Here is a 16,480-nt window from a genome sequence, read left to right as displayed (position 1 = left end):
CCCCAAACTGACCTTCCAACGAGCAGGGGAGCCAGCACCGGCCTCCCTACTCCACAAGCATTTGCACCTGTACTTCGACACCGCACTGCCCCAAGGCCTCGGGAGGCCAAAGATGGCAGGGCTGAAGAAGTCATTTTCGAACGCCTGCATTTCACCGCAGCGGAGGGCACCATCGCTGCTCTGCCTTGGGTCCGGGGGGACAGGTGGTGGAAACCATCTTTCTCATCACGCCACCCTCTGAGGGCAAAGGTCATACCCAACAGTCTTATGATGCCTAAAGATGCAATGAGGAACCTGCGCCATCTTCTCTGCTTTTACAGTCCCAACCTTCTAACTCTTCTCAACTCACACCTCAGGTCTCTATCGGGTTCTACCTGATTCTTGAAATACCCAGGCCACTATTATCTTTAACATTCCAGGGGTGTAGGTTAGAGCAGCTCGAATTTTCTGGGAATAAAGCTCGCCGCAACTTTCATGCTGATTGAGTATGTGAAGCTCTTAAGAGGTCACGGTTAGAAAAAGGTAAGAGATGTCACTAACTGGGTGGAGTCTCTCAGGGTGCTCCGTGTAGAATAGGTGCCCAGTGATTGCGAGACAAGCAGCAAGAGAAAGTGAGATCCCTAAACCTCCGGAAGCTCCAATCCACCTGAAGTTTTCTCAGTGGAGCTCATTTCCTACCTTTTTGGCTTAGCCTCTTTTCAGCCCCATTAGGGATGTGTCTGGTAAGTTCCCTGGGAATTATATATAAAATGGGTCACTTGGTGCTTTTAAATCTAATGTTTCTCATTGACAATTATCACTCTTGGTTAAAGGGATGACATCGTGCTCAGGGTGACAATATCATGTGTCACTTACTACAGGTTCAATATTACGGCCACTAAAACATGTCATTACCAGGTCTTCTATGGGTAGCTTTTCCTTCTTTCCTTCAACAGGGAGGGATTAAGTAGAAAGACTTGGCACAGGACTTCCCTCCTTCGAACAGCAGCATTTCTAAGTTAATTATCTACCTCCGAGGATGAGCAGGTGATCTGTGGTTAATGGTCTCTTCAAGGTATTACCAAAGCTACTAACACACACTAACTGAATTAAAGATGAATGAATGGAAGAACGCCAGACAGGCACGCTGGTCTGCCTATTCACCAACTCAATCTCCACAGAAAGACATCTGTTCCCTGGCCCCTTCGGGAGAGATGGCAATGTGATGCATTTTGTGGGCTCATGGGCGACTTCAGAAGGCAACTCCACTCTTCGCTCCAAATGAAGATTAAGGGCAAAGCAAAACATGCTGCTTGAGCAAGGACCGTCTCTCTAACAGTGAGATTTCAATTCTACTTCAAACAACTTAGATGTCAATGAGAAATTCCATGGCTCTGTTGAAGTTTCACCTTTTTCCAGAAAGGCCCATCCCGACACTAGCCCCAACAGAGCAGCTCTGTGTCAAGGACCTGTCAAAACCGGGACTTCCGAGCTCCCCTCTAGTCCATTCCAGCATTAAAGTGTCCTCCCAGTTTTCCTTACAACTATTTTCTCCATATGTTAAACCTCAACATGAAGAAGCTGGGTTAATGTCCTCTCATGTATTAGGTGGAAATAAAATTATTGGTCATAGTCCTTGGTTTGAAAAAAAAAAAAAACCCGTTGCTGCCGATTCCAACTTACAGTGACCCTAAAGGACAGAGTAGAACTGTCCCACAGGGTTTCCAAGGAGTGGCTGGTAGATTTGAACCACTGCCCTTTTGGTTAGCAGCTGAGCTCTTAACCACTGCACCATAAGGGAATAATCACTCTTATTCTCGGAGATCAGCAGCTTGGTTATAGAGGCAAACCTGCTGCCTAAAGATGGGTGTGAATATTCTATTTTCCACCTGGCGTCCCAGGCATAGGGAATAATATTAAAACCTTCTCCTTTTAAATGTAAAGAAAAAACAAGTTAAATGCTAAAAGTGTTATATGACTGGAGTTTATAAAAAAAGAAAAAAATTACCCGAGATTAATATAGCCTATTTTGAACACATTCAAATGACAGAATAACAAAGAGCCCTTTAAAGATCACTCTTGTCCCATCTCACTTACCAGAAAGCAAATTCTGCGAGCCCGAGATCTCCTTTCTGGGTGATTCTGCGCTCCCCCTGGCCCCACCCCAAAGCCTGGCTCTCAGCCTTGCACTTGGCTGATGACTGTGAGCAGTGCAGCCCCCTGGTCACCTGGGCTGTCTGTGCTTTGAACAGCAGTATGGAGAGGCATTTCATAAACGCAAAGCCTGACCAGCAACCACACTGGCGTGACCCAGAGCCACAAGGCTATGATTTAGCCATGACAGGAGAGGGAAGGGGTAGGCTGTTCCTTGCCTGTGTAAGTTCAATGTTTAAATACACTAGAAATTGGATGTGGTGAAGGGACGTCACTGCCACTCAACCTGTTTCTCTTCTAGAATATAGGACTAAAGAAAAACCACCTAGCCCCACCCTTCCCTGCAGAGCAGTCTGGTCACCCTCCCCCCACTGTGGCCCTGTCTTCTCCTTTTCCACTCCAGGCCAGGTGCACAAGGTGACTACTCCCAAAAGGACTTTTCTCACAAGACACCTCTGTCTTATGTGGCTCTGGGCCCACAGTTTGATCCCGGTGGTCCTATGCCTCTGGGTTGCAAGTCTGGCTGGGTAACGAACTGCCTCCTCAGACCAGAGGAGACAGTGAGTCACTTGGTGCTTTCAAGAGCCCAAACTAGGAAAACTCCATTGGGAACTGACCTCCTGAAAAGCATCATGCACCTGACCTAACCCTCATCTAGTGTCCCATTTCTCCAGGGGCCCTGTTCAACTTGGAGGGGGAACTCTTCGCAATAAACAAGGGCAGAGGCCAGCAGGTAGGCACCCCTGGGCAGCAAAGCCAGACCAGGCGGAGAGGGACGCTCGTCACCCGGTTCCTGTAGCAGCACACCCCTCTCAGCTCGCCCAGGGGTGCGGCAAGAGAAGGCCACAGCAGTGTGATTAGGGGGAGGCTGGGAAAGCCAGCTGAAAAGGGTCACTGGAAACGGGATCAAAACTTAAGAGTGGAGGCAAGAATACCTGACTGAAAAATCTAAGCCACTCCTAAAAACATTCCTCTTACCATTTCCAGCAGCCCTAACTGCTAGTACCTGGGGGAGAACAATTCTGGGTTGGCTCTCCCTTCCTTTTCACTGGAATTCTCAAGTCCCAGTAGCTGCTGTTCCTTGGCTCAAACAAAGCCATAGCTGGGGAAGAGCCACAAGGAACAGACGGGGCAGACCCAGCTGACTTCTGCCCCCATGTGGCAACGATCACAGGGTGGCAGGTCAGTGTGGTGCTTTCTGACAGACTCTCACTCTGGAAAGTGACCTCAAGCTCATTTCCAGGACTAGGTACAATACTGCGGACACCAAGGTCACTACGTGAAACATAATCATGGAAGGCAAGAGGGAAAGGGCTAATGGAAGGTAATTCTTTGACAAATGCTGAAAACATAGAGAAAGGGCCTTTCCACAGTCCAGCCAACCTCTCGTTTTCTAGGTACTTCGACCAATTTGGGGTATGCGATAAACAAAGCAGCAACGACACAAATGCCCCCCAGAATGTTGAGCCCGAGGTGCCAGTCCCAGTGTGTGTTCTGTGGGAGCCCAGGCCACACAGGGCCTGGTGCAAAGTCAGGATGGTACAGGCGCAGATGTTGCTGCCCAAATGGGACAGCCACCTTGGAAAACTCAACATTCATCCACGGCCACTTTCACTGATGCTATCAGGCAACCTGACCCTTCTTTTTTTGGATGGTGGCTCCTAAGAAAACTTCAAGGAACATGAGGCTTGCTGCAACTCGACATGCAGGTCAGGGGCCTAAAGGCCAAGCTGCAGCACATATAAGCCAAAGCCAAAGCCAAAAAGCACGTGAGAGGCCAGTACGTGCTCTGGTCAGATATCCCACAAGCCAGTTCGTCCAGGATGAAGGCATCTCCCCTCCTGGATCCTGATGCACCAGGCTGGGGCTGGGGGAGGGAGGGAGGGAGGAGCTGTGACCCTGAGATCTAGCAAGCAAGGCTAGCACAAAGAGGAAGATGAGCTGGTCCTGGAGGGAAAGCAGAGGGAGAAGGCCGGCAAAGAGCTTGTGGGTTGGACGGCTTTGGCCCCAGTGAGAAAAGCCTCTTAGCACAAAGCAAGGAAGCTGGATACATACAGCCACACACAGGCGGAAGCAGGGCTTTCCCTCCAAGCGAGAGATTTCTCTGAAGTAAAGGCAAGCAGAGAAGTCAGCGAGGCAAAGGCAAGGGTCCCCCTTCTAACTTGAACCAACTTTCAAGCTCTATCCTAAATCACAAATCACTCCGTTCTGGTCATGAGCGTGACTAGACGGAGGTGAAAATTCAAGGACCAGAAAATGGGGTCTCATTTCGAGAGCTAGACGTCACCTCATTATGTCAGACCTCAGCAGCTCTTGAACTAGATACCAAGTGACAGTCTACAATGGGCTTCTGGAAATCAGGCTACGTTCCCTGGCCGGCCCTGCACGGGGAGGCCTGTGCTGTCCTTTCACGCGGTGGCGGTCAGTCTGAAAGGCCACTTCTTTGATACGCCATAAAGAGCGAGAGCATGAGACAAGCTAGTTTAGCACCATTTATTAAGTGAGCTCAGCAGCTGCTGTGGCCGCTGTGTGTCAGCCTGTTCTGAAACATCAAATGCTCTTCCAATTCCTCTCGTCCAGGACAGAAGGATCTTCCAGGTAGCACGCCAACAAAACAAGAGACTCCGATGGTGCCAGCTCCAGTGATGGTGCCATCCAGAAAGGGACGGGGTCACGGCACATTCACCCGCGTCTTCCAGAGGTTTTGAAAAAGGAGCCTTTGGGGGCCCAGCCTGCCTGGCATTCTAGTGGGAGTGCAAAAGGTCGGCACGTTGGGAGAGGAAAGAGGGAGACGCGAGGGAACGTAGCATCTGGCTCCCCAGAAGGGCTTCTTGGTCTCTGGAAGGGCAGGGCTGGCGTTCTAGAGGCAGCCCTCTGCTAAAGCAGGGGACAGCAGGCCAGTCTTCCTAGGATATGGGGGCAAAACGCCCTCTGGCTCTCCTAGCCTCCTTAAGGACGGGGACACGTTTCCACAAAGCTGAGCAAGAACTGCCTCGGGTACGAGAGGGAGAACAGAGGAAAGGGGAAAGGTGATGAGCGATACCTCTTTCCTGTTCCCACCCAAGTGAAGCCTTGCTTTTGGGAGGGGCGGCATCTGGGAACCTCAAAAATAAGAATCCTAGAAAAAGTAGGTGTGGCTCTCTCCAGCCTGGAACCGAGTCTGGCTCGAGTGCAGGAACTACTTCTATCCCAGAACAAAGGGTAAGAAAAGTCTGCCTAGAGAAAAACAGTGCTAACACAGGACTGCTAAGGCAAGCAACCGGGCTGGCTAATAACTGTTGGGAGCTCAGAGTCACGCCTAGCTATTTGATTATGGACCAGCTCCGGTGGCAGTGTTCCCAGTCGACAACTGGCACTCGGCTGGTTAAGCCAGCCCCACCCACATTTTCTGAGAATGCATGGGAAAGCAGATTCCCAAAGGCCTGCCTGCTGAACCCGGTCGTCAGGCTTCTCAATCGCCTTTAATAAGGATAACATGATGCTGATGTCATTACTAATGACCATGAGGACAATAAATTCCCTGGCTCTGCAAGAGTGTTCTCCATCTGAGGAACGTCAATCCATTACCAAGGTTAAACTGGCCTCCCAAGAGCCCTATCAGGCAACCCATTATAGCCCCCCATTTTATAGACAGGGAAACTGAAGCAGAGCAGCTAAGAGACTTGCGCAAGGCACATACTGCTGTCTGGGTCAAAAGAGTAAACTCAAAGCCTGACTCCTAGCTGGTGAGCTCTCCCTCCAGGGCTGAGAAAACCTGCCAGTCATTCCCCACAGCTGTTCGTCAGCATCACCTCAGCTCATCACTGAAAGAGCAAGCTTTGCCGGTGATTCTCCGCATGTGTCTACAGCTCACTTCCTAGGGCCTGGTTAGCTGGCTAAGCAGATCCCCCTTTACCATCCTGCCTCCCCTCAATGATACTCCCCCAAACACACTACCCTGCAACTTCAGCTCTACGCACAAGGAGACGGAGTCACTAGGCCTCGTAAGAAGTCAATTTCTCAGGACAAAGAAAACAGACTGAAGCTAGCAGGTTAAAAAGACATGCAAAAGTGGGGTGAGGAGAGAGGACTTTATAGTTCGGTAAAATTGTCTTAAAAGACAGCAAGAAAGAGAAGAGCGCTTTGTCTTTCATTTGAAGGCAGTAGTTAGCGAGAGACAGCCTGAATAAGTAAAGCAAGCCCGGGCAGTGCAGCTGGGTCTGCAGAAGGGCTCTCTCTGCTACAAAGACCTGAGGTGTGGTGGGCAGGAAGCCTCGCAGACAAAGAACTACTCCAGGTGGCTGAAGCACTAGAGGCTAAACTGGTCTGTACCTTCTTCACCATCAGTCTCCTGTACAACCAAACTCCTCTGGGCCCAACTACGGACCTACTTCTGCTGAGCTCAGGGGCATCCCCTCCCGGATCCCCCACAACACGTACTTGATGCTGTCGGTGTGGGTTTTGTATTCCATAATGGTGTTGGGAGGTAGGTTAAGCACTCGCCGGAGCGTATCCCGGATTCGGGCTGTGGTTGCTTGGTCGCTGGCAGTTTTATTCCATATTGAAATAATGTCCTCCTAGGGGAGCAGCAGAGGAATCATCAAAGCACACTGGAGGCAGCAAGGAGAGCACAGACAATACAAGAAACGAGATTGGCCACGGGGAGGCTTACCTGAAACCGCACAGAGACCACAGCCCCACAGATCTCCTCCCCGACCATGAACTGCTCCCCCAACATGGCCAGGATGAGATTCTCCCAGCAACGGGATGCCAAACCCTTCCGCAGCCGAATAATCCACTTGCCACCATTTTTATTTGCATCGTCCTGCACAAAGAAAGAAAGCGATAAACTGAAAACACAGCCTCACAGCTCTTTTTCTTTTGCAGTTACCCAAACCCACTGCCGTCGTATCCATTTCAACTCATAGCGACCCAACGGGACAGAGCAGAACTGCCCCATAGGGCCTGCAAGGCTGTTACCCTTACGGAAGCATACTGCCACATCTTTCTGCCGTGGAGCAGCACGTGGGTTCGAACCACCAACCTCTCGGTTAACAGCCGAGTGCTTAACCACTGCTCCACGAGGGCTCCTTCTTTTGCAGTTAAGGCAGCATTTTTACTGTCAAGAATCACTTAGACACTAAGAACTATTGTCACTTTCCAACTACTCAACTTTACAGAAAGAATGGTGCAGAGCAGGTAGAAGTAACTAGACAAGAAACAGGAAAAAGAATAAAGCAAACAAACGAAAAGGCCGGGATCCTTGGTACAAATCCTTCCCCCTCAAAAGGCTAACCAGGTCCTTTAAAAATAATCCTCTTTCCTCCAGAACTACTCTAGGAATCAGAACAAAATGACATCAGACTTCACATCCAGATCCCTCACTACTGCAGTTGCTAAATGTCTCCTGGGTTTCCCAGGTGCACAGACGGGAAGCCACCACCTCTCCCCAGATCCAGTCCAGCAGAAGAGACAGACAAGAAACCTTTTACAGCAATGCAGCCCGACAAGTGCCACTGAGCTGAGACATACACAGAGTACTAGGAAGAACAAAGCACGGTCGGGACCCTCTCACGAGAAGGAAACATTCCAGCCGGGTCTGGAGGGCAACAGATGAAGGGCCCCGCAGGTATGGGAAGAACACGTCTGAGCAGACGCTGGCCGTGAGACAGGATGATGCCAACGGGAGGGCCTGGCTGCACAAAGAGAAAACGCAGAGACGATGGGGGACAGGACTTGGAAAGTAGATGTGGGGCAAGGCCAGGTGAACAAGGGGAGCTGGGGAGGAGTTTTAACTGGGGTGGCGGTGGGGGAGGCTTGATCAGATTTATTGTCTAGAAAAATGCTCTTGCGTCAGGATAGGCGACAGAAGACATCAGAACATCACCAACAAACCGCTCTGCGAAGACATCAGAGAGCTCAGCTCTGAGTCTCCAGTCCCGCCTGTAAGCTTATTTTTGACCCAATTATACTATGTAAAATATACGTTCTTCATACTATAATTTCATACACACACACAAACACTTCCATGGGAATAAGATTAATTTTTAAAAATAACATCCTTTAATATTGTTACAATAGCATATTAGCAATAAAACAATCTTTAAAAACCACCCAGCACCAGCCCACAGAAACCAGCAATGGTGTCTCTCCCTGGAGGGCCTGGTTCCAAGGATGCACCAAACAGTGAAGCAATTCTGAGTGAAGACTTTAAAAAAAAAAAACTTGTCCAGACAAGCAATCAGAAGCCCTCGTTGCTCACCTCCCACATGGGCTTAATTCCTTCTTTGAAGAGATGGAAGTCACTGTGGCCTGTCAGGTCCCCGGGACGTACCATGTGGCTATAAAACCTCCAGAACTGCTCCACCTGCAGAGAGAAGACCCCAGAGTAGAAAAGCTGTTTTTCCTTTTGTGCTGCACCCAGCTAGATTGACTTATTAAGGACGTAACATGGAAAACCAAAAACTCCGTTGCCATCGAACTGATTCCAACTCCACAGGGTTTCCAAGGAGCGGATGGTGGATTCGAACTGCCGACCTTTTGATTAGCAGCTGGACTCTTAACCATTGTGCCACCAGGGCTCCCATAACATGGAAGACACTCTAAAACAGGCTACACTTCTCAGAGGCAGCATTTTCATTTGGGGGATCGTGTGGGAAGGAAGACATGTTAGAGGAAAGCATATCCTACAGTTTGATAAAAGAAAAACGTAACACTGGCAATACAAAAAAGAACTCCTCAGGTGAGAAAGCCCAGCCTCAGCCAAGAGCCTCGGCTGGTGAAGTCAGGCTGATACACGCCCTCCGGCTGAAGCTGCAGGGGAATCAGCATGGGCCAAGGAGGACCGCTGCTTCGCACAGTGGCAACCCTTCACTCCTGAGGTACACTAAGCTACAAGGGACGTTAAGTGCCATATAGCCTCCGCCAGACTGAATTTTTTAGAACCAAATCACTTCTTGATCAAAGACTGTTTTACTGGCAAATACAGGAGTAGCTAGAATGAAACACATTTTACTTCTGCTGAGTTGCTGAGTACAAGGGGTGGAATCGACGACGTGCACTACTCTACGCCGTGATGCTCCTGTGAAGACCAAGACAATCCAGAATCGATCGGGCTCAGCTTCTCATACTTAGGGGTAAAGCCCCTCTTTCTATGCTAAAACAATTTTTTGTTCTTGCCCCTCCTTCGCAATCCTATCGGAAAACTAGACTTAACATTCTTCTCTCAAATGTATGCATATTTATACTCATCATGCTGGTTCTGTTTCTCTCATTAGCGTCTTGGTAAGAGATTTTTTCCCTATTCCTTCGTAACTCACAGAGAGCACCTAATAAGTACAAGCAGTAAGGGGGCACGTTTTAGAGGAAAAGGGAAACCTGGAACACCCCGGAGAGAAATAGAGGCGCTGAATGAACACACGGCAAGCCGCCAGAGTGACGCAGCTGAAAACAGCTGCTGAGGAGAGAGAGGTTCAGGTCGTCCTTTCGGATCTCGGCAGCAAGTGAGGAGAAGCAGACCTACCCGTGTGAGCCTGTTGCTCCTTCAGGTTCACACACAACGGGAACAGGTGAAATTTCTCACATATTAAAAAGGAGTCAGGACTGAGACTACAAGAATCCTGGCGGTCACGGTCCCCAAACCTTCTGTTGGCCCAGGAGAGGAACCATTCCCGAAGACAACTCATCAGACATGGATTGGACTGGACAATGGGCTGGAGAGAGATGCTGATGAAGAGTGAGCTACTTGTATCAGATGTACACTTGAGACTGTGTTGGCATCTCCTGTCTAGAGGGGAGATGGGAGGGTAGAGGGGGTTAGAAACTGGCAAAATGGTCACGAAAGGAGAGACTGGAAGGAGGAAGTGGGCTGACTCATTAAGGGGAGATTAAATGGGAGTATGTAGTAATGTGTATATAAGTTTATATGTGAGAGACTGACTTGATTTATAAACTTTCACTTAAAGCACAATAAAAATTATTTAAAAAAAAAAAAAAAGAGTCAGGAGCGAATCCCATTCGTAGAACCTGCGCGCAGCGCTCTCTTCGAGGCAGCAACACACAGTGCTGCAGAATGCTGGCTGGCCACACGTCCGCAACAGCAACGAGCGACACCTTTCCCACTCTGACACAGTTAAAAGAAACAAAGTGCACAAGCCAGAGATAGTAGCTCACTGTGAGTTAAGAACTAGAGGGTGATGATGTGGAGAAAGTACACCAAACATCCTCAATCCCCCAATCAAGAACTGTTTTATTAAAGTTTTGGTCTCCTCCAATCTTACAGCCAAACTATGCAATCTTCTTGCCATAGTCTTATATCCAAACCACAAAAGGAATGAAGCAGCTTGAGAAACAGTGAACTCTGAAAGAATTTTTTCCTCCTTTTTCTTAGGCAGTTTTGGTTTTCAAAAGTTCTAGCTGAAGCCAAAGAATAAAGGCTGTAAGAAACCCAGAGCCTGCATGTCATGACGGCTAAAAGGACACACACGCACAAGAGAGCGAGGAACGCTCAGACTCAGGACATAAAGGCGGAAAGGACTTCAGAATCATTTCAAGTTCCTTCTTCATTTTTAGATGAACTTTATGCGTAAAGATAAACTTCGTGTGTAATCACTAACATAGCCAAGGAAACGGTTTTAGAGCAACTTGCCCCAGCCCACAAAGTCCAGCAGCAGAATAAATGAGCCTTGTGACTCCCCTCTACACTCTTGCCATTTCAGCACACTACCTACCTCCTTAGTCACCCTGATTTCAAAAACTTTTAAATGTTAAATATTAGGGTGAAGGACCACAGGGAAATACTGCATCGGGTTTGATCAAAAGTTGCAAAATGTAATTATTTTTCTGTGAAGTATTTAATATTGTGAGCCATTTCCTAATGACGTGAATTACTTTGTTGTTGTAGATGCCCTCGAGGTGGTTGCGACTCATAGCAACCCTATGTACAACAGAAACCAAACACTGCCCGGTCCTGCGCCATTCTCACAATCCCGCTGTTATGTTTCAGCCCATGTTGCAGCCACACTGTGTCAATCCACCTTGAGTGTCTTCCTTTTTCACTGACCCTGTACTTTACGAAGCATGATGTCCTTCTTCAGAAACTGATCCCTCCTGACAACGTCTAAAATATGTAAGACGTAGTCTCGCTATTCTCACTTCTAAGGAGCATTCTGGTTGTACTTCTTCCAAGACAGATTTGTTCATTCTTTTTGCAGTCTACTGTATATACATGGATTACATCTCAACATAAAGAAAACAAAAATCCTCACAACTAGACCAATAAGCAACATCTTGATAAATGCAGAAAAGATTGAAGTTGGCAAGGATTTCATTTTACTTGGATCCACAATCAACACCCACGGAAGCAACAGTCAAGAAGTCAAAAGATGCGTTGTATTGGGCAAATCTGCTGCAAAAAACCTCTTTAAAGTGTTGAAAAGCAAAGATGTCACCTTAATGACTAAGGTGTACCTGACCTGAGCCATGGTATTTTCAGTCTCATCCTATGTGCGTGAAAGCTGGAAAATGAATAAGGAAAGCCAAAGAATCGATGCCTTTGAATTGGGGTGTTCACAAAGATACTGAATATACCATGAACTGTCAAAAGAACAAACAAATATGTCTTGGAACAAATTCAACCAGAATGCTCCTGAGAAGCAAGAATGGCAAGACTGCGCCTTACATACTTTGGACATGTTGTCAGGAGGGATCAGTCCATGGAGAAGGACATCATTTTGGTAAAGTACAGGGCCGATGAAAAAGAGGAACACACTCAACAAGACAGATTGACACAGTGGCTGCAACAATGGGCTCAAGCATAGCAACGACTGTAAGAATGGCTCAGGACTGGGCAGTATTTCTTTCTCCTGTGCAAGGGGCCACTATGAGTTGGAACCGACTTGACAGCACCTAATAACAGTATATTCAATATTCTTCTCCAACACCACAATTCAAAGGCGTCAATTCGTCTTCAGTCTTCCTTATTCATTGTCCAGCTTTCGCATCCATATGATACAATTGAAAATATCATGGCTTGGATCAGGCATGCCTTACTCTTCAAGGTGACATCTTTGCTTCTCAACACTTTAAAGATGTCTTTTGCAGCAGATTTGCCCAATGCAACGCATCTTTTGATTTCTTGACTGCTACTTCCATGGGTGTTGACTGTGGATCCAAGTAAACTGAAATCCGTGACAACTTCAATCTTTTCTCCATTTATCGTAATGCTGCTTACTGGTTCAGTTGTGAGGATTTTTGTTTTCTTTATGCTGAGGTGCAATCCATATTAAAGGCTGTGGTCTTTGACCTTCATCACTAAGTGCTTCAAGTCCTCTTCACTTTCAGCAACCAAGGTTGTGTCATTTGCATAACACAGGTTGTTAATAAGTCTTCCTCCAATCCTGATGCCCCGCTCTTCTTCATATAGTCCAGCTTCTTGATTATTTGCTCAGTGTATAGATTAAGTATGGTGAAAGCATACCATCATGAAGCACTTTTCCTAACTTTAAACCATGCAGTATCCCCTTGTTCTGTTCAAACAACTGCCTCTTGATCTATGTACAGATTCCTCATGAGCACAATTAAGCGTTCTCGAATTCCCACTCTTCACAATGTCATCCATAAATTTTTTATGATGCACATAGTCAAACGTCTTTGCGTGGTCAATAAAACAGAGGTAAACATCTTTCTGGTATCCTCTGCTTTCAGCCAAGACCCATCTGACATCAGCAATGATATCCCTGGTTCCCTGTCCTCTTCTGAATCCGGCCTGAGTTTCTGGCAGTTCCCTGTCAATATGCTGCTGCAGTCGCTTTGAATGATCTTCTGCAGAATTTTACTTGCGTGTGATAGTAATCATATTGTTTGATAATTTCTGCACTCAGCTGGATCACATTTCTAGGGAATAGGCATAAATACGGATCTCTTCCAGTTGGCTGGTCAGGTAGCTGTCTTCCAAATTTTGTGGCATAGACAAGTGAGCACTTCTAGCACTGCATTCGTTCATTGAAACATCTCAATTGATATTCCATCAATTCCTGAAGCCCTGTTTTTCGCCAATGCCTTTAGCGCAGCTTGGGCTTCTTCCTTCAGTATCATCGGTTCCTGATCATATGCTACCTTCTGAAATGGTTGAATGTCGACTAACTCTTTTTGGTATAATGACTGTGTATTCCATCTTCTTTTGACGCTGCCTGCATTGTTTAATATTTTCCCCACAGAATCTTTCACTGCTGCAACTTGAGGCTTGAATTTTTTCTTCAGTTCTTTAAACTTGAGAAATGCCGAGTGTGTTCTTCCCTTTTGGTTTTCTATCTCCAGTTCTTTGCACATGTCGTTATAATACTTTTTCTTCTCAAGTGCCCCTTTGAAATCTTCTGTTCAGTTCTTTTGCTTCATCATTTCTTCCTTTATGCTTTAGCTCAACGTTCAAGTGCCACTTTCATAGTCTCTTCGGCATCCATTTGGTCTTCTCGTTCCTTCCTGTCTTTTTAATGACCTCTTGGTTTCTTCACGTATGATGTCTTTGATGTCATTCCACGACTTATCTGGTCTTCAGTCACTAGTGTTCAATGTGTCAAATCTATTCCTCAGATGTTCTCTAAATTCAGGTGGGATATACTCAAGGTCATACTTTGGCTCTCTGAACTCGTTCTAATTTTCTTCAGTTTCAACTTGAACTTTCATATGAGCAATTGATGGTCTGTTCTGCAGTCGGCCCCGAGCTTGTTCTGACTGATGGTATGGAGCTTTTCCACCATCTCTTTCCACAGATGTAGTCGATTTGATTTTTGTGTATTCCATCTGGTAAGGTTCATGTGTATAGCTGCCGTTTATGTTGATGAAAAAAGGTATTTGCAATGAAGAAGTCGTTGGTCTTGCAAAATTCTATCATGCGATCTCCAGCATCGTTTCTATCACCAAGGCCATATTTTCCAACTACCGATCCTTCTTCGTTTCCAACTTTTGCATTCCAATCACCAGTAATTACCAATGCATCCTGATTACATGTTCAATCAACTTCAGACTACAGAAGTTGGTAAAATCTTCCGTTTCTTCATCTCTGGTCTTAGTGGTTGGTGAGTAAATTTGAGTAACAGTCATATTAACTGGTCTCCCTTGTAGGCATATGGATATTATCCTATCACTGACAGTGGTGTACTTCAGGATAGATCTTGAAATGTTCTTCTTGACGATGAACGCAATGCCATTTCTCTTCAAGCTGTCATTGCTGGCACAGGAGACCATATGATCGTCCAATTCAAAATGGCCAATACAGCTCACAAATGCCTAGGATACCAATATTTATGTGTTCCATTTCATTTTTGATGATTTCCAATTTTCCTAGATTCATACTTTGTACATTCCAGGTCCCAATTATTAATGGATGTTTGCAGCTGTTTTCTTCTCATTTTGAGTCATGCCACATCAGCAAATTAAGGTCCCGAAAGCATGACTCCATCCACATCACTGAGGTCAACTCTACTTTGAGGAGGCACTTCTTCCCTAGTCGTCTTTTGAGTGCCTTCCAACCTGGGGAGTTTATCTTCCAGCACTGTATTAGACAACGTTCTGCTGCTACTCTCAGGTTTTCACTGGCTAATTCTTTTCAGAAGTAGACTGCCAGGTCCTCCTTCCTAGTCAGTCTTAGTCTGGAAGCTCAGCTAAAACCTGTCTGCCATGGTTGACCCTGCTGGCATCTGAAAACTGGTGGCGTAGCTTCTGGCATCATAGCAACACGAAAGCCTGCATAGTACAACAAACTGACAGACACGTCCATTACTTTAATATACAGTAATTTGTGTTTCAGGGCTACTAACACAATAGCAGACACCAAACGCTACGTCACACAGCCAGCGAGTAATGAACGAGTACAAACCCAAGGTGCTACTGCTGTTAATGCTACTCAGTCCAAAAGACATAACACAAGAAGAGAAAACAAAACTCCCTTTGCACACGTGCAGTAAATTCATATATGCTTTTTTTCAAAGAGTGAAAGAAAAATGCTAGAAATATTCATAGTACCCCAGAATAATTGAATAGGATCTTTAATGAACGCCCACCCCTCCAGCTCAGTTTCTTCTCCGATCCCCTGGTGTTTTACCAGTTGTTCATAACATAGTGGCTGCCACTTTACCTGCGATGTCCAGATATTCCGAGAGAGCCAGCAATCAAAACTTCTGCGATAAATTCAAGAACGTTAGAAATGCATCGATATCTTCAAAGGCTTAATTCTATTGTTCCCTTTGCCAAGAACTCCTTTCTCTTCTTACTATCTCTTCAAATTCCTTAAATTCAATCTTAAGCCCATCTCTTCCAAGGGGAATATCCCCAAGTTGGAATTAATTCCGTTTTTCCTCTGAACTCAGAGATTTCTAGCCACGCCTTTCCCACAGCACTCTCTGAAACTCCTGGGTATGTCTCATTTCCCTGCCTAAGGGCAGGGCCTGTGTCTTCATTTTAGAACCTTGAATCCATTCCACAAACATTCCTTGACCCAAATATGCATCAGTATATAAGGTATTTTTAATATGTAAAATAGCCTAAATTTAACCACCGATAAGGCAGTACAGGACAATTTAAGCAACAAGATCTCTGCTTTTGGCTGAAATTATATCAACTCAGCAGAGCCATGCTGTTGATCTCACATCAATCAAATGATCTGATTACCAGTTAAACATGTGTATCTGCTAATAATATGCTGAAAAATGCAGTTTGTCCAGCGGGCACTTATGTTCAAACCTGAAGCTCATGGCAGGACAGCCGTGGGGCCCCTCAGCATGCATTTTGGTGTGCTGGAGGAGTGAAACAATATGGGTTTTGGAATCTGACTTCTACAACCTACCCACCGGAGTTTCCAGACTGCTCCACCACTTCACCAAGGGAAGCCTGATGGCCTTCTGACTTGAGATCCCATTCTTAACCCAAATGTCACTTTCCTCATTTGGAAAATATGGATAACATCACTGACCTCATACGGCTATCACAGTGATCAAAGGAAATTGCACAGATCACGTGCTGTTATATATCCTTCCTCTTTACTTACTGCAGTGTTTACTGTCTATGATTCTTTGCCCGTTTTGCATTTTTAACAGGACAAAAACCTCAAGATAATGACAAATCCTGTATTTGATTCTGCGCAGAGATGGCACGCACAGCACACAGAAGGTGTGTGAAAATCTTTTTTGAGTAAGGCTGGCTTTAGTTGCAGACAACTTCTCGAGCATGCTAACCCTGTGAGGAAAGTGTGACGGAGCTTGCGATGCTAGTCTGACAGCACCCACAAAAACAACTATTAGAGATTACATTTTCTTTTTGAACACAGGAAAAAGAAGCTTAACATATCCAAAAGCTTAATGGGAGGTTCTTAAAC

At 46.2% G+C, this 16,480-nt stretch overlaps 1 protein-coding gene across 4 annotated transcripts in view; it reads right to left on the bottom strand.

Moving 5' to 3' along the window:
• The window catches only part of EIF4E2 (eukaryotic translation initiation factor 4E family member 2), a 35,307-nt gene that overhangs the window by 9,764 nt on the left and 9,063 nt on the right, over positions 1-16,480 (bottom strand). For 3 of the 4 annotated variants that reach the window (XM_049888459.1, XM_049888460.1, XM_049888458.1), the window contains exons 4-6: positions 8,375-8,479; positions 6,785-6,937; positions 6,553-6,689 (exon numbers count right to left, since the gene is read on the bottom strand). In XM_049888459.1, coding sequence (XP_049744416.1) covers positions 6,553-6,689; positions 6,785-6,937; positions 8,375-8,479 — 395 coding nt within the window. Of the gene's footprint in view, positions 1-4,612; positions 4,878-6,552; positions 6,690-6,784; positions 6,938-8,374; positions 8,480-16,480 lie in introns of those variants that run through there. The other variant, XM_049888457.1, reaches the window with a different exon arrangement.

This window comes from Elephas maximus, chromosome 6 (genome assembly GCF_024166365.1).
Source record: "Elephas maximus indicus isolate mEleMax1 chromosome 6, mEleMax1 primary haplotype, whole genome shotgun sequence".
Classification (NCBI taxonomy): domain Eukaryota; kingdom Metazoa; phylum Chordata; class Mammalia; order Proboscidea; family Elephantidae; genus Elephas; species Elephas maximus.
This window is presented reverse-complemented; position numbering and strand designations above follow the sequence as displayed.